At 41.0% G+C, this 23,625-nt stretch overlaps 2 protein-coding genes across 3 annotated transcripts in view; one reads left to right on the forward strand and one right to left on the reverse strand.

Annotated features, from left to right (window-relative positions):
* The window catches only part of pcxb (pyruvate carboxylase b), an 848,274-nt gene that overhangs the window by 508,943 nt on the left and 315,706 nt on the right, over positions 1-23,625 (forward strand). The window lies entirely within an intron of this gene.
* The window catches only part of LOC115438666 (leucine-rich repeat and fibronectin type-III domain-containing protein 4), a 61,806-nt gene that overhangs the window by 11,923 nt on the left and 26,258 nt on the right, over positions 1-23,625 (reverse strand). Inside the window, exons 3-7 of the mRNA XM_030162431.1 lie at positions 14,712-15,323; positions 13,369-13,531; positions 11,155-11,325; positions 9,360-9,521; positions 7,994-8,728 (exon numbers count right to left, since the gene is read on the reverse strand). Coding sequence (XP_030018291.1) covers positions 7,994-8,728; positions 9,360-9,521; positions 11,155-11,325; positions 13,369-13,531; positions 14,712-15,297 — 1,817 coding nt within the window. The 5' untranslated portion in view covers positions 15,298-15,323. The remainder of the gene's footprint in view (positions 1-7,993; positions 8,729-9,359; positions 9,522-11,154; positions 11,326-13,368; positions 13,532-14,711; positions 15,324-23,625) is intronic.

A 23,625-nucleotide genomic window follows, 5' to 3' on the forward strand; every position in this document is an offset into this window, starting at 1 on the left:
ATGATCGGCAGATTAAATATAATAAAATACCTACTTTACACTGAAAAAACTCTTAATACAGAGGATAAATTGTGATAAATACTTAAGAAAGGTTAAATAGAGAGAAAAAAATCATTTGGGAACTGCCATAGAAACAAAACAAAACAAAAACGCTGGGTCTTTATGGGTTAAATATTAATAACATTTTATTTCCTAGCCTTTATATTCACTCATGCAGATATTATTCGGGTACTGTTACAGAAGTTCAGGTTAAATTACATTGTAGAATAGCCGTCCACTGTAGTGACCACTATGCATGAAAGGGTTAAATACCTGTTTAAAGGTACTATTCATCTCAGCTTCCTCCCTTCCACTCTCCTTTTCCCTGACCCTACTGTATAATATAATTTGACATATCAATTGAGTGCTGACCCTTTCTCTCTTTCGCCCTTTCTCTTCCGACAAATGCGAGTTGACACATATTGACATGTTGTTTAACACTTCATTACATCATCCCCTGGGGTCCAACTCTCAACCCCACTTTGTCCCTCACCTTTGTTCGCTCCATCTTTTTGGACGCTCGAGTCCTCCTTCCGTGCTTCCCTCTTCTTCGTCTTTGTTTATTCGTGCCTCCTCCCTGGCCCACAGCTATATCTGTCCTTACATCCTTATCTCTCCCCGCCTCAGCAGATGTACTTATCTTGTTTCTTGTATTATTTCTGCTATTGGTTACCAGGCTTATTCCAGGCTAAAATAGGAAGCTGATATCTGTTTCATCAGCCGTCTCATAATATACGATCCAAAGAGCCATATGTCATATGACAGAAACTTAAAAGCAAGTCTGTTTGATTTTTTTTTTTTTTTTTTTACTCACTCCAATTTCTATCTCAGGGTGTTTTACTTCTCTAGTGGAGGAACATACTGTACTTTGTATTTTTGCAGAATAGCCAAACAAATCACATGCACACTTTAAAATACAGAGGCATGATGTTTCACCATTGTGTCAAATATTCTGGGTAATTACCCGTAGTAAATTATCGCTGTTGCCATACACACCATTCCAAGGTGCTATTTTCAATTCCTTCTCCTTTTCTGACTCATTACCTATGCTCTCAACTGTCTGTTTCACAGCATGTTCTCTCCCTATGGCTGTCAAACCCTCACCCTGTCCTTTTCAACTGTGCATTCTCTCCCGGAATCTCAGCTTTCATTATTTTCATTATTCCTTAAACTCTGCATGGTTCTCTCTCTCCCAGCTTCTTTCGCTTTCTGTCCCTGTGATCGCTTCTGTTCCCCATTATATTCTGTCCCAAACTTGGTACTTTGAGTGCCCAGCGGTACAGCTGATCCTGTTGTGACTGGATGAAATTGTGAAAATTGTCAAAGCCCTTAGATTTTCTGCCTGGGCTCTTAAAAGAATAAAGAATTTTGGGCTTTAGTGTTTAGAAATGCCATACCCATGCCCCTGCTGATACATCCAAAAGGAGGAAAGGTATTCTAAAGTCTATTTCTGTGGATTGCCGAATCAAAAAATGAACTGAGCTTTTGAGATTATGACAAATGTCAAAAATATTACATTAACTCAATAGTGTAATATGTTACTAGAATCGTCTCTTTTCATCAGTGTTAAGGGAAAAAAAATAGAAAATATGCACATTGTAAGTATTAACAGAAGCAGGTCTTTTTACCTTTTATTGGGCAAGTGACTGTTTTTGGTAGTTTCCACATACAGTTAGGCAACAATCTCAGGTTCAATGTGGTCTACAGGGTCTGTAAGGTCCACCTCTGCATGAACGATGACTGTAACTACTTTGTTAGGTACCATGAAGTAATGGTACTAATGTAAGGAATGATGTTCAAAGGGAACATGTGGATGTGGACAGGCTCCTGGAGCAGCACTTATGTTGTTGTAATGTTCTAAAAGTGATATTATTTTCATTTTACATGTGTGTTTCTTGTATTTTTTATATATACAGGGTGGGGAAGTAAAATTTACAATATTTTGAGGCAGGGATTGAAAGACAGTGTATGACCAATTAGTTTATTGAAAGTCATGAGAATTTATTTGCCACAAGAAAATTGACATAATAGAAAATGTTTTTATTCTATGTGTCCTCCTTCTTTCTCAATAACTGCCTTCACACGCTTCCCGAAACTTGCGCAAGTGTTCCTCAAATATTCGGGTGACAACTTCTCCCATTCTTCTTTAATAGTATCTTTAAGAAAGTCCACATTGCTGTGTGATGTTCTATTGGTAGGATGTTCTAAAACGCCCCAAATAGCAGAATCCAGAGGGTTTAGATCTGGGCTAGAAGGCGGCCATAAACATGATTCCCAAAAATTGCTAAAGTTGGATTTGTTGCTGTTGTCAACAAGTGTTTTGGTGTTCTTGTGTAAGATTTTAACTTCAAATCATATTTTACTGCATTTCTAACGGTCTTGTTGTCTACCTCAAGTTCAATTGCCATTTTTCTCATGGATTTGGTTGGATCCTTTAGGATTTTGGATTTGAGAGCTTTAATAAAAGCTTTGGTACGTTTTTTGTTGCTTCCTCCACTTCCAGACTTTCTCGTAATAGTTTTGCTCATAGTCATTCTCTTCTTTACATTCTAAACAGTCTTTATGGACACTTGAAATCTCCTTTGGTGTGACGAGTGCATTCAGCAAATCACACACTCTTTGACGTTTGCTTTCCTGATTACTCATATGGGCAAAAGTTTCTGAAAAGGTATGGATAATAGTGTTAGGTATGATTATGACATCAATATATGTTTGGTTTCAAAACAATTGACGTAGTGCCTGAGAAAAAACAACTAAATGTTCATTGTAAATTTTGCTTCCCCACCCTGTATTTCTTGGATTTTTTTTTTTTTTGCCACTTACAATAAGGAAGCAAATATGGTAACTTCACTGACCTTGATTTTCTACATAAAAATAAAAAAATTGGAATAATTTCACAAATGTAGTACATTCATATGTCCTCCAATAACACACTACAGTAAGGCTGACATTTTGAATTTCAGAGTATTTCTATGAGTGCCCTTTGAAAGGTTAAAGGTTCGCCGATTTGCTTTATATAATGAAGTGTTGATGTATCCGTTCTGTGTCTGAAAACCTTTAGCTAATGCCTTAATGCATCCCATTGTGCAGAAGCAAAAACCTTGAAAAGACTAGATTCCTCCAAGAAGAGAGTAAATTGTACAGATGGTTCCACAGAGGTCACCTCACAAACACTGCCTCATTAACATGAAGGGACATTCTTGTTCATGTTCCGTGTCCTTCAGGTAGGCTGCACTCATGTGTGGGTGAGAAACAAATGCCAATTTAATGATTACTCGCATTCAGCCGGCATCCTTTGAAAATCCTCGTCTATTCTACTTCAGGGCTTTTCAGAATATATGAATGCCATCTCGCATTAATGGCCTGTACGGAGGTTTCCGACGGAGCATTTTGGTACGGCTTCAGGTAGGCAGTCGCCGTGTCGAGGGAGTTCAGGGTGACAGCATGAGTAGTGCCAAGAGCGCGCCACATGGACGGCATCCCACCTGGCGCTGTCACAGACGCCATCAAAATTTGAAACGCCGTGCTAAAATGGAGGCCGGGGTTTTCGAGCATGCGTCTGACCTTCAGAGGAGATTTTCTATTTATATTATAGACCCCTGACTCACTATGTAGCTCACTTAGTTATCTCCATCCCAGTAGATTTCTCTCCTCTTGCTCTGTGCCTTTTTTTTTTTTTTTTTTTGCCCTCTGTTGCTAAATCCTCCCTCATTTTCCTCTTTCTCTTCTTCTCGTCGGATCGCTCCCTCAGCTCGGCTCAGGTGGGCTGGTGTGTTTTCACCGCCAGACAAAGCAGAAATACCCTAACAACAACAAAATACGACCACAAATCCCCCGCATGAAATCTCACTCGGCATCTTCTCCTTTTTTCGCATTCATGAATCGGTTTCTCTCCTGCTCATCCCCCCCCCCCCAGTCGTCTTTGAACTGGTGTGATATTGCGGTTGGCACTGGCACATTGATAACACGATAGACGTCTACACTGGAAATCCCTGGCCGCATTGTTGTATGCTTCATTTCTAATGCAACCCCCCCCCTTTTCCATTTCCTCTCTATCTGTCCTCAGAGGACGATTTCCCTGCTTGCTCTCTCAAAAGCCTTCAGACTTCTTGTCAGCCTCCTTTCTTTTCCAGTTCAGTTAAGGGTTTATATCTTAATTTCAGACTTAAAGCTAGCGCGCTATCTCTCCTTTGAGACAGTTATCCCCTCCCTCTATTGTTGACAGTGATTCCCTTCGAGTTTAGTCAAACTTCAGATTGCTTACTCACTCCGCGCTGAATTCCGGCATCTCTCCTGTGACGCCAGTAGCCTTGGCTTCCTTATCTTCAGTGTTTTGCCTTTTGCGCGAGTCTCTTTGTGGCTATCGGTATTTTTTTTCTCTGAGACCGCAGAGCTGGGCCTTCACCTCTACTAACGCATCCATTCAACTATTCCACTACTTCTTTAAAGCAGGCTCCCTCAGAGAACGACATTTAACTTGTGTCGCGCTATTGTCTTCGGATTCTGCTTGTGCAACCGGGATTTCATCCGCTTTCAACTTAGCAATAGCTGGAAAACTCAATACAGTAACCTTGCACCACATTCTTCTGCTGACAAACACCACGTATAGTTTGCTTATGAGCCGCAAGCCTCATTTTCCAAAGATAATAAACCTGTAGTTGATAACTCTCAGTAACAACCCTGCTTCCTTATTATTAGAATAGACTCCTTAGAGGAATTAAGGCAGCTGATCACTGAGGGAACTGAGATCTCATACTTTACATTCAACTCAATCATTTAATTAGTTCTCCATGTGTAATTGCCACAAATGTATCCTGGGACTGTACAGAAGCTGCACACATCTGTTGTGGTATGGTGTTTCATGTGATACCTCTTTTCCTCTCTCACGCTCAGAGTTTTATTCCACCACTCAACTCCATTTTTCTGTCACTTTCCCTTAACCTTTTTACTTTTTCAAGGACTTCCTCCCATTTCCGAGCGATCAAAATTCCCCCGCACCCTTCCATTCCCTCCCTCGTTTTGTCTTTCACCGCATTAACCCTCCCATCTTTGACTGTTCGGACCATTTCCACACCCAACTCTACCGCTGTTGTGTACACATTTTCCTTTTCCTCCTCTTTTTCTGACAGATTTTACGCCTCCACTCCTCCCCCTCTCCACTCCTGCTTCTTATGCCGTTTCCTTGAGGACCATTTGGACCCAAACCCTGTCTCTCTCTCCCCTACTTTCTGTCAGTCTCTCTCCTTTCACCCATCTCTCTTTCATCTCCATCCCTCCCCAGGTGATTTGGGTCGAGCCCATCTCCCATCTTCTCTCTCTCTCTTCCCTCTTTTTTTTTTTCTTCTCCTCCTCCTCAAAATCTCTAAGGCCTCATTCCCATCTTAAAATTCACCCATTCTTCCCTTCTGGCTCTATCCATCACTCATACTATTAGTTTCTCCTCCCATCTATCTTTTTTTCATTCCACCTTGCCTGCTTTCTCCCTGCTTTCCGTCAATCCTTATGATTATTCCATACCTATACACTTTTTTTTTTTTCAGCTTTCGATTTGTCTGTCATCTCTGTCCTATTTCTGTCATATGGTTAGTGCTCTATGCCCCTTCTCAATGCCATTTGCAGCCTAATACCCTCTTTATAATACCCCAGGGAAACCAGATTCAATCCCTGCATTAGTCCAAAATAAATTCAGAAAGAGGGGTTGCCACAAGGGCAGACCTTCCTCAGCTCCCTCTCACCCTCTTTTATTCCATCTTCTCCTGCTCCAGCCACTGTTTTGCTGTAGCAGCAATAACCACATAAATGTTTTATAGTTGTACATTCAGAGCATGCAAACTTGGAATGTACTTGGGCATAATTCATGCACAATGCAGAAGTGTTATCCATGCACCGTGTAGCTAAAACCAATGTCACAGTCATATTACTAATGCATCCTTCCACCTCTGCAACCGTCTGTCGTCAATTATTCTTCCTTTTCTCTTTCAGTTCCTCTCTTTTTTTCTGCGTTAAGATTTCCCTGACCTAACCTTGGTTCTGTTATTAAAGTGGTTTTTCTTTATTTTTTGATGAGATTCACAGACTGAGTATGAAAACTATCAAACTTGTGATCCATTACTTCTAATGTAAAATTCAAAGGGTTGCTTTACAGAAATTTTTTGGTTTGATTTAGTTCGCCTTCTAATCTTTTTTGGCTGTCTTTAGCTTGAAGCAACAGTCAAACTCCTTCTTTCTCTAGACCCCACTGCTACAGTATATAAGCTGGCAACGCATACAGTCGCGGAAAACATCATTAGACCATCAAAAGTCATCAAAAAGAATGGTTATGCAATCAAGTACTAACTCCTGTGTGTATCATGTGACTAAAACAGACAGAAAAGAAAACATGGAATGCCTAAAAGCACTGTTTTTGGCAGTACAATGACATAGCTATTGATGTAAGAACTGAAGGGATTTTGTTAATTATCAAGAAAACCATGGAAAATGAATAGATATCAGCTCCGAAATTAAACTATTATGAGTTATTTTTTGTTGTTATCATTATATTTATCCAAAAAAATGTACCTTTAGTTGTACCAGGCATTAAAATGAACAAGAAACTGAAGAAAACAAGGGGTGGTCTAATAACTTTTTCCGCCACTGTAGAAACACTGAGCAGACATGAACAGATTTCCAAAGACATTCATGAAGTCTTGAAGAAGGGTGTGGTACTCGGTGTCAGACACAATTCATAGCAACAAGAAAAACGCCGCAGCCCTTTACCCCATATCTGGTCTTTATAAATATTGGATTATTTTTCCGCCTCTGTAAGTATGCTGAGCAAATATGGATGTCGAAGTGTGATGTTAACTCACTTTAAAAGGGAAATGACATCCCTAAATCTAACTCGAAATTAAATATGACGTCTGCTATCGAGATCTTATGCTAAAGCATCAAACGTGTCGAGTGATACTAATACATAATTTTGTGTCAAGCACTATTTAGGCTTCTGGCCTCTACGCTGATGCTCACCCTCCCCACCCTCAATATCCTTTTTATGCCTCTGTTATTAACATTCTGACAGTTGTCCTTCAATGCAGTGATTATCCATGTATTAGACTTTAGTGTCAAACAGCAAAGGTGATAAATTATTAACTACATTTGCCCCCTCAACTCTTCAGCTGTCTTTTCATTCATGCCTCCCTTGAGCTGTTCACCCCTCTGCTATGTACAAGGTAACCGTTACACCACCGAAGTGAGATATGGTGATGAATAAATATTTCAGGATCATTCATAGACATGGATATCCACCATTTCAGACAGGAAGACTGCCTAAGGTTTTGACTTGAAGACAGTAGCAGGTACCTAGTGATATGTATGTAAGATACTGTAAAACCTGCAGCATAGAAACTAGACAGGCTTTCACTTTTTAGAGGAAATTACCACATTTGACGCCGGTGTTTAAATGTAATGGTTTTGCTGACCTTGATGGTTTTGAACATTTCAAAGGCGCTTTAATACGCTGTATAATCCTGTGCCTTGTTATTATTTCTGTTACTGCATAAAAGAAACATGTCTTTAATGTTAATTTTTATGGGGTTTACTCAAGAAAACCATCAAGGCCATGAAAACCGAATGAGCACAGTCGAGTATATCCCTTTAGCAAGGACCCATAGTCCTGTAATTAAAAAAAAAACAAAAACAAAACCCTATTTCACAATTTTGGAAAACATAGAAAAAGATATCCAAGATCTACCTGTATTTCTGTCTGTCCTCCATGAAAACTGAAGCGGCAGTTTTTTATGTAATCCTCCAGACAGTCAAATAAATCCAACAGAAAGCAAGCACTCTTGAAAATATAACCTTCTTTGCAGTGGTAAAAACTATTTACAAAGACTAATGCAGGTCAGAGAAGATGGAGGACCTCTATCATGGTTTGTTTGGTGTATATTGTGTATTACATCGCTAAAGTTTAACTGACCTGTAGATGAGGGTCTCGTCGGCGGTGCAGTTATACTGTATCTGGTACATCCAGACAACGTACGCTCCAGACGAATGCCCGAAATCCCATCTGACCTGAGCCGAGGTCGACGTAACCCCTTGAACTCCCACCATTCGGCCTTCCTCCTCGTCCCCCTCGTCGTCCTCCATGCTTCCTCCATCAGCCCTCTCCCCTTCAGAGCCCCTGCCGACGTCACCGTCCCCCTCCTCCGCTCCGACTTTCCTCTCATCCTCCAGCTCTCCTCCACGCCCTCCCCCATTGTTAATCCCTCCGTTTTTCCCCGTGCTGATATCCGAGGAGCCCGGATCGGTCCGTAAAATCCCATTGGTCACATTCCTGTTGTTTTTAGCGTTCACGTTGTTATTTCCCGTGTTTCCACCTGCTCCACCCCTGTGAGGCAGGGGGATTATTTTCAGGTCAACGGTGGCAGTCGCCTCGCCTGCTGCGTTTATTGCGATACATGTGTATGCTCCATCATCCCGAGCAACTGTTACTAAGATATCCAAGGTCCCGTTGCTGAACGAGCTGGTCCGGGATGAGTTTGCAATGATGCGGTCATCCGGTGAAACCCAGTGGACTACTGGCTCAGGGTCGCCAATGGCACGGCACTTCAGTGTGGCTCGCTGGCCTTCCAAGACCCACAGCTTATGTGTGTGGCGAGTAATGAGGGGTGGTTCACAGGTAAACTCCTCCTCAGGAATTGACCAGAAATACCTGAAATACCAAAAGGGAATGATGAATGAGAACAGCAGGGAGGAAAATAATTGTTTGGACCAGAAAAAGGAATTTGTCTTTTTTTTTATTCCCGCAAGGAGTGTTTGGCAGATGAATATAGTACATTAACCTGAAGATCCATGTGTTGTTTTCTATCAATTTAAGGGTAAAGTTAATTTAGAGACAACAGTGTAAACAATTTCTCACATTACCCTGCAGAAAATCAGGCTAAACAAAGAGTAATTAATGATGACAGTGATGACAGATGACAACAACAGATGTTCATTTTTCTCCCCAATCCTTTGTTTCCACTGCTGCCTGTCCTTTTGAATACAGAGTGGGATCGAAAATAGAAAACTCTGAGAATATCATCCCAGTCTTTCTTACTTTTTTCCACAATGCTGATTTGACTTGATCTTAGTCTTTCCCTTCAGTTCTACTCTTGTACATGTTACTTGGATGTGCGCTGAAACCGAACTGGCCTTGAGGAAACTGATGATATTCAGTTGGACTCAAAAAGAAAGTCAGTCAGTTGTGCCATTGGCATCGCCTAACACTGAAAAATTTGACATATAGTAACGGCTGAATTCTAGGAAGAAGTGAATAGGGCATTGACCAGTGAAATGCTTACCTTCCAGCCAAGTGAGCAGGTGTGGCACATGTTTCCATGTCATCTCCACGGATAAGCCGCCGCAACCAGAGCAGTTCACAATTGCAATGTAATGGGTTCCCCCCAAAGTTGAGGCTTATGACAGCGTTGTAGGGGGTGGGGCTTATTGCACCTGTCTGGGACCTGAAAATGAGAGCAACGATAAAGGGTGAATTTAAAGACAGTGATGGAGAGGGAGGGGGTGTCTCATATAAATCAAGCAGTAGTTAACCTTCTGAGCTCTTGTTTTTTACTGCTACTTTAAGTGTTAGTAAGTCAACGAAGGAGTTAATAAGGAACACAAAGTCATTTTGCCATAAAGTGAGGTCTTGGCATCAGTAAGTTTGTAAGAGCTTGGTGCTCAAAATGGGAGAAACTTGAAAATGGTCCAAACCAGGCTGCTAAAAATCTACCCACAAGCAATACTTAGCAATACTGCTGTTAGAAGCACTTTGCAGCTGGCCTGTGCAAATTAAAAGCGGAATAATTAGTAAATATCAAGGAAAGAAAATCCAGACTTAATGGGGTTACTTCCTGAGGTCATTCATAGACACGTGAATGATTGTCCAAAAGACTGAGATGATAATGCCACCAATTTATCATGTATAAGTCTTCTATAGGAGACTTAATCATGTTCTAAAATTGCATTTTAAGTCTCTTTGTCAGAAGGAAAATGTACTAATAAGACCTTTAGATCAAGCAGTACACTGTACAAACACTGCATTAAAGGTGTATATAAGTCGCCTCGTCGTTTTGTTGATTTTCCTTTAAGTTGTGGCGACAGCTGCAGACAATAGAAACAGGTGGCACCACAGAGAATAAATACGGAAAATAAGAAGTTGAACTAGAAAAGAAAGAAGCAGTGGAAGATGGCTGTGTAGTAGTCCCCTGTGGTTACATGCAGGGATAAAAAGCACAGGTGGATAAATTTAAATGACTTGCTTTGGAAATCTCCTTCAGCCCAAACCATAATGGAGGAAAAAAAAAAAAAAAAAGTTGGAAAGAGAGGGATCTGTTAATCTAAAATAAAGAATGCAGTATCATGCATAAGACGCCCGGTTAACTTTGAATACATAAATCTGTTTTCAAAAAAGTAAACTTGATAAAATTGATAAAGTAACCTTACTTTTTTTTTTTTTTTTTTGACAGCTGCCCAGATTGAAACACACCTTTATCGCTCATTACAGCTCAGCCTAAGCTTTATCTCTCAGCACCAGTCTCAGACTTTAGCATTCAACACATTCACTGGACAATTTGTCAGTCAGGAACCATAAAGCCCCTGAGCACTTTACTTTAAATCTCAGTTGTGCTGAGTACGAGTTCACTCGGGCCATGTCACAGCTGGACTCAATGAGATAGATATTTTTCAGTTAGTTGGAGCTTAGTTGGCACCTCTACAATGAGTGTGATTTTCTTTGCTTGACCCGGCATTACTTGCAATCACTGTTTCAAGGTTGAAAACGTATAACTGTAGATCATAACGCTATAGATCTATAAAGACCAAATCTCCGTGCGTCCTTGACTTTCTTGTTACTATGCACCGTCTGACATAAAATTTAACCCAATTTTTATATAACAGTACTATATATGAAAACACCGCTACAGCTGAGGAGTTCTGACTGGTTCGCGTCATGGTCACAAAATGGTATATGAAGTCACAATACGGGTTTCTTTTCTGTTCTTAAGCTCATTGGTGGCTCTGTGGCAGTGTCATCTCCGTACAAAAACCACTAAGCCACTTCTTATAGAAACATAAAAGCCGAAGCTTAAACGCTACCTTGCAAAGAGGGGATCAGGAGGCAGGGTTCGGAGCCTGTTGGAGGTCATATCCAGCCTGGCAAGCTTATACAGCTCTCCAAAGACTCCTTCTGCTATGTGGTCGATGAGGTTATGGTCCAGGTTCAGAGTGTGCAGACTGGCCATGTTCTGAATGGACTCCCATGGCACCCTGTAGCAATAAAAAGACGTCAAGCTATTAATGTACGATTCACTTAAGTGGTGTTTTAATGAATAGACTTTATCCCAGGAATGCCAATGTGTCCTTGTTGTCGAGAAAAGAAACGAGAGGATGTGTCTTAAAAGTAGTGGCAGCTGCGAAGACAGATTTCCCACTTTAACGGTGTCCTTTGTGGGTACGTTTGCACAGTGTAAGAAATTAACCCAATTAAAAAAAAATAAGTGTTCTACTATTAGAACAGTCAAAGTTTAGCTTGTGTATCCTCAGTGCAGTCTTGTGTTTCACAGCACAACACAGGAATATGCAAAAATAAATACACGGTGACAGGAATGACAGACCACAACAGCAGATGCTCATTTTCCTTTTCTCAATCCTTCTCTTTCACTGAATTTCAGCAGTTCCATCTGGGAGCCATTTCTGTGCTCATTTTTTTGTGTAAAGCGTTTTGTCAAGTCTCAACCAAAAGGTGAGATTCCGCAAAAAGGGTGAACGTTCTTAATTGTAGAGTCGCTCATATAGACTGTCGGTGGCATCCTTTGTTTCTTCATTTATCCATCTCACAGTATACGCCTTTTTCAGCCCGGCGTATGTTGATCTTATAAATTTTCTTTGTGGTGTTTGCTAAATACCGAAGCACTCCAGCAAACCTGATACCGCTCACCATAACCATATATTGCAAAGTCCATTTCAAAGCCAATGTGTTGTCTAATGGAATGAATGGATTAGTTATGATGCCGGTGTATCATATTATATAGTTCAAGATGTGAGCGCCTGCTATGATTTTAATCGCATAGCTGCACACAGAAAAAGCTGGTGAAAATTAATAACGTCTACAGAAAACAACAGCAGATGGTCAGTCTTTTTGTCCATATAGTGCCTCCTGACAATACGCCTTTGAGGGGAAGAAGTACTAGGCTTAATGACTTCATTAAATTATGTTGGTGGTTTAGATTAGAGGCAGAGACGGAACAATGGAGCAGGATATTGTGAACAAGGGCATTTTAATATAGTAGTACTTAATGTCCACTGCCATTTCTAAGACTTTTCCAAAAGCTATCGTAACTTCTTACAAAGATGGACATCCACCGAACATAAAGTAATGTCCTAGAAAAATTCCAAGAGTAAATAGCAGTATTACAACAAATCAAAGCTTCAGGCGAGGCGGTTGTTCCTCATGATTAAAGTACATAGGTAAGCCATCACCTCATCTCAAAACAAAACAAAATGCCACGTAATACATCGCCGGCGTCGAATAGTTGTTACCACGAATGCTGCCGTAATGAGAGCTCACTTTGAACCGTAGTCTGTAACTCATACCAAAGGGCAAGCAGCAGCTGCTAATATATGCATCATTAAAACTCTAGCTATACTTTCCTTATGGTTTGGTCGAGGCTAGAGAGAGGCCCGAGAGCTCCAGTAGAGGAGACAAATGAAACATCTTAATCAGAACCGACAGCCAAAAGCTGCTGAATTCATCAGCACAGTGGGATATTATAAAAAGGAGAATAGGGATTGGTAGAGAATTGGTAAAGAATATTGTCATTGTTCTGACTTAATATTTAGTCCGGAGAAAAAAAGATATCAGAGTGCTTAAGAGTCTCCATTGTCCTAAATAAAGATGAGTGGAATCCTACACATTGTGCTAAAGGACGGTCATATGGCTAAGCTACAGCACTATATAATAACTCACAATAGATAGTGCTGTAGCGTGTCTTCATCAAATCTTTAGAAAATCGAAGTCAAAGAAAATTAGGACCTCATCAAAATTGATTCACTTTCAATTTCCTGAGCTTTTAGTCCTCTCCTCCCAGCCTCAGCACTTTGAGCTGGTTTCTCTTTACTGTGTTTGCTGACTCTTGCGTGATCATACAAGTCATTTCTACTGTACCGCGTTTGGGGAGTTGCCTTTTTCACCTGCATGTCTACAGCATTAGCCTTAATATAGAACCCTTAACGTTTTAGAGTATGTGTCTTTTTAGTAGTGTGTTAGAGACTAGAGGGAGCGAGTTCAGCCTATAGGTACGACAACGTTACCTCTTGAGATTGTTGTAAGACATATCGAGGTCCTCCAGTGTTAATAGGAAGTCATCAAAGGCCTGGGCTGAGACTTTGACCAGCTGGTTGTTGTTGACAATGAGGTGTTGCAGGTTGACCAAACCTGCTAAGTCCCTGGGTCCAAGTGTTGTCAAGCGATTACCTGAAAAAACAAAAATGCTAATATTTCATATCTCTAACCACATTAGGTTTTTCTCAAACACAGGGATGTGTGAACAGAATATGAGAACTGCTTTTCACAAGTATTATGCAGGTCATATCATTAAATCAGTATCACTATATGGTTTCCTGCTGCAATAATACTGGTTTTAAATGGGTAAAGAGCTTTTGTAAATGTATTTTACAGAAATCATAGCATTATACAGGGTGGGGAAGCAAAATTTACAATGAACATTTAGTTGTTTTTTCTCAGCAGGCACTACGTCAATTGTTTTGAAACCAAACATATATTGATGTCATAATCATACCTAACACTATTATCCATACCTTTTCACAAACTTTTGCCCATATGAGTAATCAGGAAAGCAAACGTCAAAGAGTGTGTGATTTGCTGAATGCACTCGTCACACCAAAGGAGATTTCAAAAATAGTTGGAGTGTCCATAAAGACTGTTTATAATGGAAAGAAGAGAATGACTATGAGCAAAACTATTACGAGAAAGTCTGGAAGATACTATTAAAGAAGAATGAGAGAAGTTGTCACCCGAATATTTGAGGAACACTTGCGCAAGTTTCAGGAAGCGTGTGAAGGCAGTTATTGAGAAAGAAGGAGGACACATAGAATAAAAACATTTTCTATTATGTACATTTTCTTGTGGCAAATAAATTCTCATGACTTTCAATAAACTAATTGGTCATACACTGTCTTTCAATCCCTGCCTCAAAATAGTGTAAATTTTGCTTCCCCACTCTGTATATTGATGTTGCTAAGCTAGCATATGTATTTTCTGTAGTTTATAGTGATTGTTCTGTCTCACAGTACCAAAAGTATGAAGTTACTCCACTTTCAAGTGCATGAGTGTGTATAACACATAATGGCGACTGTAAAGGTCCAATGGTCTCTTTTGTTGTCTTTAGTGCAGAAAATGAGAAAATCCGTCAGCCAGCCAAAAAAAACGTATTACAGATAATGAGCTCCGAAACGAAAACACTTGATTATGCATTGTGACCTTCATTAGTGAGCATATTCGTTTTGTGTTTCTCTTTTATGTGTGTGTGTGTATATATAGTTTTAAGGTCAGATTGCTTACCCCTACTCAAAGCTATAACAAGCAGAAGTAGGTTTTTATCTTGGGGGGGGGGGGGTGTAGTGTTGGTGTTTACCATCCAGATGCAGTGAGCGTAAACTCTCCAGGTCAGCAAAGGCCATGGGGCGAATCAGATGGATGGTGTTCCTCGACAGAGTCAGATCAACCAAGCCAGTCATGTTGACAAAATCATTTCCTCCGACTTCCGTGATGAAGTTGTCAGCCAGTCGCAGCTCAACAGTGCGCCGGTCAACGTGCGGGGGGACGAAAAGGAGGCCCTTGTCGGCGCACAGCGTGCTGAGCGACTCCGAGAGGTTTCGACACACGCAGTGGAAGGGACAGGCCGAGACCACGCCCCACGTCTCCCCTGCGCCAATCAGCGACGGCAGCAAGCAGCATGTGACCAGAGTCAGCCAGTGAAACGCCGGGAATGGGATGGCGTCGGGGAGCGTTCTTCTGGTGGCCCGTGGACAGGCGCAGTGGACGAGATGAGATGAAGAGGTCAGAGATGAGATGAGGAGAGGAGGGTGGAGAGACAGAGAGAGGACGGATGGAGGGGAGAGGGAGGGGAAGGTGGAACGTTCTGCCCTTTGATCGGGATGGAGGTGTGTCTGGGGCAGGTGTTTTCGTCTGCGGGGATTGAGGGGTGGGGGGACAGGCATGGTAGAACGCCTGGCTGTCCACAGACCTGAAGGACAAAGAAAGAAAGAGGGAGAAAGAACAGAGATTTTAGGCTGTTTTTTTGTGTCCGCCTCGATATTGTTTCGTAAGAGATGTCTGAAGTGCGTTTTCATCTCTGCGTTCTAGCCTTCCTCCTACTCTGACTGACTAGACTGCACTAGAACAAGAGGTTGTTCTCCACACATGAATACTTGTGTGGGCCAAGGCCTCCTCTTAAATGAATCCCACTCTGCAATTATGTCCACTCTGTGCTTCATAGGATAAAATATCCATATTAAGTAATGGCACCTCCAACAAAGACTTCCTTTATGTTTCTCTTGCATGAACACTCGCAAGCCCCGTGTAGCTCTTCACCACTACAGCTCACTGCCTAGCAACAGCATCCCAGAAGACTGAACACAGCCAGTCCCCATAGTAACAGTTACCTAGAAACCTGTTAGAGAGGATTAGACAAGTGTTATATCATAGAACCCTTTCTTAAGACTCTGGGTCAGGGAATCAAATTGGGTCACCAGCCCTATCAGCTTTTATTCCAGAACAAGGCTCACAGTACGAGTCCCGCGTAAGTCCGGGCACGCTCAGTGAGCACAGCACCCATCTCCCAGTAAACACACAGACCATATACAGGCAACCCTAAAAACCTTCAGAGCGTGTGATAAGGTGTAGGGATGACTCACGGCAAACTGATTGGCATGCATAATAGTTGTCATAGCAACTGTAACCTAGATACAGGGAGAGTGACAGCGAGTGTTGATAACAGTCACAGGCGCAGTGACTAGAGAGAGGAGACAGGGAATGAGACGGTGAGTCAGACACAGACCCAGAGCAACAACATCAGAGAAAGACGGGTGTATTTTTATATGGAGCAATCCGGAAACTTGTGCGCTGGCTGGCTTTAGAGCCTTAAGTACGGTGATTATACAACGCTATAATGTATGCAACCCAATACTTTGACGAGCAGACATAACCGTATATCATGCTGACTTAACAGGTTGATGCAAATTGCTGGCTCAATATTTTCCATTAGGCGCTAGCTTGGCTGTTTTTCCGTGTGAAACTCGAACAGGGTTTACCATCAAGCACGTATATTGTAGCGGTGAGGATTTTGAAAGGAATGTACCGGGTTTCCAGCATCATTTTGCATTTTTCTCCGTTTACTTCTTATTTGGCTTCGGTTTGCTTCTGAAATGTGAGCTCGGTATTAGACCGGGCTACACAGTCCTGTATCATTTCCAAAAATGACACATCAGATGTCAAGCTGATACATTTGAGTGAAAGGGAGTCCTTTTTAGATGATGGGAAGTGGACATATTAGCATCATTTGCTTAACCCTTTCATGCATGAATTATGAGAACCTTAACCCATAAAGACCCAAACAGCGACTGGCCACTAAAACCATCTATTGATCTAAAAGATTTAATAACTTCTGATCCACTAACCTTATCAATCCATGTAAATAACTGGTGAAAAATGGAGTTTTTCATCTTTTCATGGTCATCAGATATGACCCATTTGGACGTTCAGAGGCTCCGTAGTGAACATGGAAACACAATCATCTTCTACAACATTGATTCACCAGTAAAACCCATGGAGTTGGATCAATGACAGTGGATGGACACACTTGGTTTATGTTCAGTTAATAGGAGATTTTACTAAAAAAAGTCATATTTTCTTTAGTTTTCTCTGTTTTTGATGTAATAACCCTCAACTTTATCTCTGAGCTTTTATGGGCATCTACATGTTCAGTGAATTAAATACAGGAAAAATCCTGATTTATACTTAAAAATGCAAAATACAGAAGATAATATTAGAATAAATAGTGATGAATCAGTTAAGAAAGGTTAAAAATAGAGAGAAATTAATTCGGGAACAGACACAAAAGTAGCACTGGGTCTTTATGGGTTAATCGAGATTTTTTTTTTTTCCTGAGTGTTTTTATTCCTCTTTAGGCATGAAAAAAAAAACAATGTGATTTTTTTTTTTTTTTTTTTTTTTTTTTTTTAAATCAACCTGTTTTTCATGGAGTTACAAAAATGTCCACTCAGCTACACCATGAATTTTATTCTTGAAGCAAACAAAAATGTATTTAAAACCCAATATCATAAAGTGATATGAAAACAGTGAAATGAAACCATGTTTAATGCAGCTAATCTGATGTTTTCTCACATTTTAACATATTCTAATACTAGTTATTACTCACTTCATGGAGATAATATGCAAAAAAAAATAAATATTAACAATTGATTTCCACTCGAGAACCAATCAAGAACTGCAAAGTTACAATAATGGTATGAATTGCAGTTTATGAGATGATGCATAAGTGTCCACTGTGTTGGTTGATATGGAACTAAAACAACAAAACCCATGAATATACAAGAGTAAAGCTGTAGAACACAGGTGTCAAACATGCGGCCCGGGGGCCAAAACCGGCCCGCCAAAGGTTCCAATCTGGCCCATGGGATGAATTTGCAAAGTGAGAAGAAGATATTATAGAACATATAGATATAGAACATATAGATATAGAACAGTCAAGGGTGTCAGACTGGAAAATAATAGCATAATAACCTAGAAATAATGACTCCAAATTGTCTTCTTGGTTTCATGAGAAAAAAATAGGACATCAGGCCTATAAATAATGGCAACACCAATATTTTCTCTTTGATTTACTGCAAAGAACATAAAATTTTGATATCCTTTAATAATAAAACGTCAATAACCTGAACAAATATGAACAACCTGAAATGTCTAAAGAAAAATACGTGCAATTTTTTTTTAACAATATTCTGCCTGTTTTGTGTCTCGGTAGATCTGATCTGTAATGCATATGTATTAATCATAAGTTGAGGCATAATATTGATCAGATTTTTCTTATTATTATTTCTTCTTATTTTTCTTCAGAAATTTCAGTTTTTTCAGGTTATTCATATCTTTTTTGTTTGGATAGTTTGTAAAATGTAAATGTTTTCATAATTTTATGTTATTTTTTGCATATAAAAAAATTTGCAGTTGACATTATTTATACGTTATTATGTTATTATTTCACTGGTCCGGCCCACTGGAGATCAAATTGAGCTGAATGTGGCCCCTGAAAGAAAATGAGTTTGACACCCCTGCTGTAGAATAACTGTCCACTGTAGTGACCATTATGCATGAAAGGGTTCATGTTACGCACTTCCTTTAGGGGCCGTTTACACGGCTTAGGATTCAGTCGACTCCGGGAAGATTTCATCGTGGATTAGCCTTCTGTTAACATGGAAACGGTGCCTAGAGTGCCTGAATCCGGAAACTTTTGATACCAGGGTGGAATGTTATCGATACGCTCCGCATTTCAGCTCCGTGTTAACGCCAATCGGAGCGTTCCGGGGTAAAATATGACATCACCGCATGCGTGCGCAGCCAAGAACCGCCAGTTAACCCACTCCAGGCCAGTTGGTGGCGGTGGCGGTGGTGGTGGGCAGTCCCCCAAAATGTCAGCGTACTTCGACTGGCAAGATTCCCAGTCAACATTCTCCTTCCATTTGGTTGTTTTGTAGTTCAGGGCCACATCCAGCAACAACCCAACTTCGTCATCTGTTCAGACAAAGAAGTCCTGCGTCTTTGTACGACCACTTGCCATTGTTGTTTGTAAATAGTGTTGTCCGCCTCTTCTTCTTCTCCTCATTTAAAGGCTGTCTAAACCGGAAATCGTTTGTGCGCAGGCGCGTGTTTTACCGCCACTGTTTCACTACAGCTCTACATCGCCAGCTACTGGTCTGGCGTGGCCACTACAGCATATTCAGCCGTTCTCGCGGACTCATGTTAACGCAGATCGTTATCATAGCGGCTTCGTCTTAACGCGGAATGATTTTATAACGCAAAGGAGAAATCTTTGCGGAATTAGATCCTAGTGTTAACGTACCCTTAGAAACAGGATTTTGGGGTGGAATGTTAAACCAAACAGCTATTACTTGTGGAGTGTGAGGCGGCGTGATAGGACAGGCAGTCACGAACGCCTGCAGTGACAGGCAGTCCCTAGTGCGTACCGTATGATGCTGTAAGTCGCCTGCTCCTGAGCTCCTGTGGAGGCGTGCGTACTAAAATCTGAAAATGCTCTGGCAAAGCGAAATGCCCCCTTTAAAAAAAAATGTGCCTACTCTGCGGCGGGCCCTGCAAACTCCTCACATCAGGTGCCGCGGTAGAACGACCCAGGCACTCCAGCGCAGCTCAAACCGGCTTAGCCCGTACTCTGCAAATGCTTACCCTCCAGACAGCTTACTTTCCCGGCAGCACACTGAATGTCAATATGCTTACACACTCCTCTGTTGCACAGTCTGTGTCGCCCCACTCCTTCATTTGACCTTTATGTTTCTTTCCCTCCATTACTCCACCCCAGCCCTGCTCTGCTCTTTCCCACTCCGGTAATAACTGACTCACTTGCTTTGTCTTTCATTTTTTTTTTTTTTTTTTTTTTTTTTTTATTATTTTCACCCTTCCTGCCCTCTTCTTCCTGTGTCATGCCCACCCACCTTCATATCCACCTATTTCTCCTCCTCTTCCTGTCTTAATGAGGAATCGTTCTTGGCTTCCTCACCATCCATCCTCCGCCATTTATCTTCTCACTGCAGTGCTCCTCCTTGTGTTTTCTATCTTTTTCTATCCTAGCTCTCCATCCTTGCTCACCTCATTTCTGCCTCTGGCTGCTCTGTAAATTTCCGCATTTAAAGTCTCATTCCTTCTCTTTCTCTCTTTCTGTCTTGTCTGCCCTTGAGGCAACCTGAGTACGACAATGTTATCAGTCACAGCTCTACCTCGCCACCTTCTCCCCTCTCTCCCCTCTCTCCCCTCCTTTACCACCTCCTGTCTTTTTTTGTCTTGTCTCTCCATCGCTTGCTGACTCTGCTGCCCTCCGTGTCTCCTTGCCTCCACTGCTCTTAGTTGAGTCACAGACTGCGAACACACATTCGTGCACACCCTCACCCTTAGAATCTAGACTTTTCTCACACACTTTTCCCTCCTTCCTTACCTCCCTCATGTATCTGTCTTCTCCATTTCCCCCTTCCTCATGCTTCAGCTTTTTCCCCCTCATTTGTCTCCCTTACCTCTTCCTCACTCCTCTTCACATCACTTTCCGCCAGCCTGAAATCTCTCCTCTCCCACTTCACCATCTTTTTTCCGTGCTTCACCTCTCGCTCCTCTATTACAGACCAGATCTCATTTGCAAGTCGACCAGAGCACTATCGAAGCTTTCTGACACACACTCGCACACACACAAGTCGGGTGTAACTGATCTGTGCGCCTACTGATCGATCTGACCCAGAGAGATGGATAACACCCTGTCCCATTCGTTTACACTCTTCCTCTTGCTCTTGCTTTCTGTTTTTAAAACCTCGTTTTCCATGCCATCACTCTATCCTGGTTTCTTGTCCCATTTCAGGGAGGTAATCATACGAGTAATTGATTCTCACGGTATGTAGACTATTTGTTAGCGGGGTCAGTTGGGTAGTGTGGTTTGGCCTCTGCACATTCATTTGTTGTGATGTGTTTATGGGCTCGCTGGAAAAATGTGACTAGGCGTACGTTTAATTTCAAATTTCTGTTTATTTTCTCATATATCGTGGAGTTTCATTGCTGCTTCCCAACCTGAGACATCATTTATGCATCGATGTGTTCGTTTTTTTTAAGTAGTCATTTATCTTGAATGAATCACATATACGTTTTTGTGTTATTATTGTACAGTGTCCGTAAAAAGGGGGCTAACATACAGCAGTGACAACACCTAGAACTGATTCTTCAGTTACCTCCAAATTAATTATATCTTTACATCTCAGTGATTTCAACTGTCAATCAAATTTTATTCATATCACGCCAAATCGTAACAGAAGTTATCTCATGACGCTTTACACATAGAGCTGATCAAAACCAGACTCTCAAGCCAATTTACAGAACCCTCCAGGAGTAAACATCGATTTATCACCGTTTATCATTCTATCCTGTATGTTTTTTCATTTAAAACCAGGTATATTTTTATATTTAATTTACCGATCATGTAGACACTCATAAAAGCACAGAGTGGATTCAAAGGTGGTTATATCAAAACACAGAAAACTGAAGGAAAAGAGACTTTTTTTTTCCAACAAAATGCATCATTAAATGAACATCTATCATTTGTCAAACTACTCGGGTTTTATTGATGAATAATTTAATAAGAATTATTTCACTACAGAGCCTTTAAACGTCCAAATGGATCATATCTGATGTTGATTTAAAGCTGAGAAACTTCATTTTATCTGAATTATTTCTCAGTATTGAGGAGTTAAAAAGTTATTAAACATTTCACATTTGAGGATGCTTTCACTTGTTGGTGGATGTTTAGGTCTTTGAGGGTTAAACTGTAGTTATTTCTGCTGTCAGACAAAAGGTTAACAGTTAGATGTGAATGATTTGTCTCCAGTGGAAGAAGCAGAAGCAAAAACTACAGGGGTTGGACAAAATAATGGAAACACCTTCACCTCAAGATGATAATGCCCCAATCCATACAGCTAGAATTGTTAAAGAATGGCATGAGGAACATTCTAATGAAGTTGAGCATCTCGTATGGCCGGCACAGTCCCCAGACCTCAACATTATTGAGCATTTATGGTCAGTTTTAGAGATTCAAGTAAGACGTTGATTTCCACCGCCATCGTCTCTAAAAGAGTTGGAGGGTATTCTAACTGAAGAATGGCTTAAAATTCCTTTGGAAACAATTCGCAAGTTGTATGAATCAATACCTTGGATAATTTGAGGCTGTAATTGCCGCAAAAGGCGGACCTACACCATATTAAATTATATTTTGTTGATTTTTTTAAGGTGTTTCCATTATTTTGTCCAACCCCTGTATAACGGCTATACTAAATTTGGGCTTTTAATGATTCTTGATGCATCTTAAATGATCTGACATTATTGGTCTGTTATACAAACAGCTGCATCTTTTCAGTACCAGTACCCATGTGACCCACCCCCATTATCATGCTTTGTTTTTTTTTTTTGTTTTTTTTACTTATCTGTACCTGCCTCCTTGTTCTGGTTATTATGCTACTGTGACACTTAAATTTCCCTCCTGCGGATCAATAAAGTCTTATCTTACATTGCACTGATGCAGCATAAAATTTGACTTCAGTGCATGTGTACCGTCAGCTGGTATATCTACACATACGGTTACGGATATTAGCACCAAAAGCCACTTGTCTTTTGTGTGTGTGTGTATTCCAGCGTGTGAATTACCATGACATTTTCCTGCACTTAGGAAGCTTTCACATGCTTTTAAGAGTTTGTTGTTGAATTTGCAATAAGATGTGAACACACACGGGACTGCTTGCATCCACACACCCATAGAGAAAGCTGCGGGCCTTGTATCAGCAGTGTACCAATAACACTGAAAGTCCGACTGATACTTTTATGAGAGGCGTTCGGTGACTGATGCCGAAAAGTCGCTCAGAAGTAGAGGTCGAAGTGCTAATATCCCGTGTGTGCTTCCGAGATCACATTAAAGTTCAAGCGAATTCGGCAAAGCTGCATTATGAAGAGTGTGTACGCTCGAAGGCGTGTGTAATGTATGAGCATCCAACAACTACTGTGGTTTTCTGTTTCCCTCTATTTTGGGAAACCTCTCGCTATACTACCCCGTATGAACCCCCCAGCCCCCCTAGAGAGCAGGAAACAGACTGGTGGAGAGAGCGGAAAGGCTAAGACTCAGAACATGAGCTAAAAGCGTCTGCAGGAGGAACTGCTCAGTAACCTCGTGTTGGAGCAGGACTCGGAGCTGCAACGCTGAACCGAACCGCCCCTTCACTTCCAAGGTTTCTGCTAAAACACCCACCGTGGTCCCCTCGTGGGTCTTATCTTCTTATGGGGCCTGACCCAGCAAAAGATGAATGTGCTAATAGCTTTATAGCGCTACATTTTCATTAAAAGTATTTTCCTGTGCTACTTCTGAACCTGAGCCACAAGCATGCAATTAAGAGAAGCTTCAGGCATGACTTATTAGTGCTAATGGGCCTCTTATGAACTTTTTGTTTTTTGTTTTGTTTCTTTACTTGTATAAAGACCTATTGCGCTCCTGAGATTTAATCTAGTTTTTAGTCTCTAGTTTTTAATTCTTTGCAACCTGTTTTACATACTAACCACCAAGTAGTCATTCTTCATTTGTACATTTCCCTATTTGAACATCTACTCTAGGAAGAGTTTGTCGGCACACGCAAATGCCATTAGCCAGTAATCGACTTAAATCGACTTAGGGAATGTTGCAGTGTTTATAAACAAGAGGATTTGTATTAGCTCTCAAAAGCCAC

Source organism: Sphaeramia orbicularis, chromosome 18 (assembly GCF_902148855.1).
Source record: "Sphaeramia orbicularis chromosome 18, fSphaOr1.1, whole genome shotgun sequence".
In the NCBI taxonomy this organism is placed as follows: Eukaryota; Metazoa; Chordata; class Actinopteri; order Kurtiformes; family Apogonidae; genus Sphaeramia; species Sphaeramia orbicularis.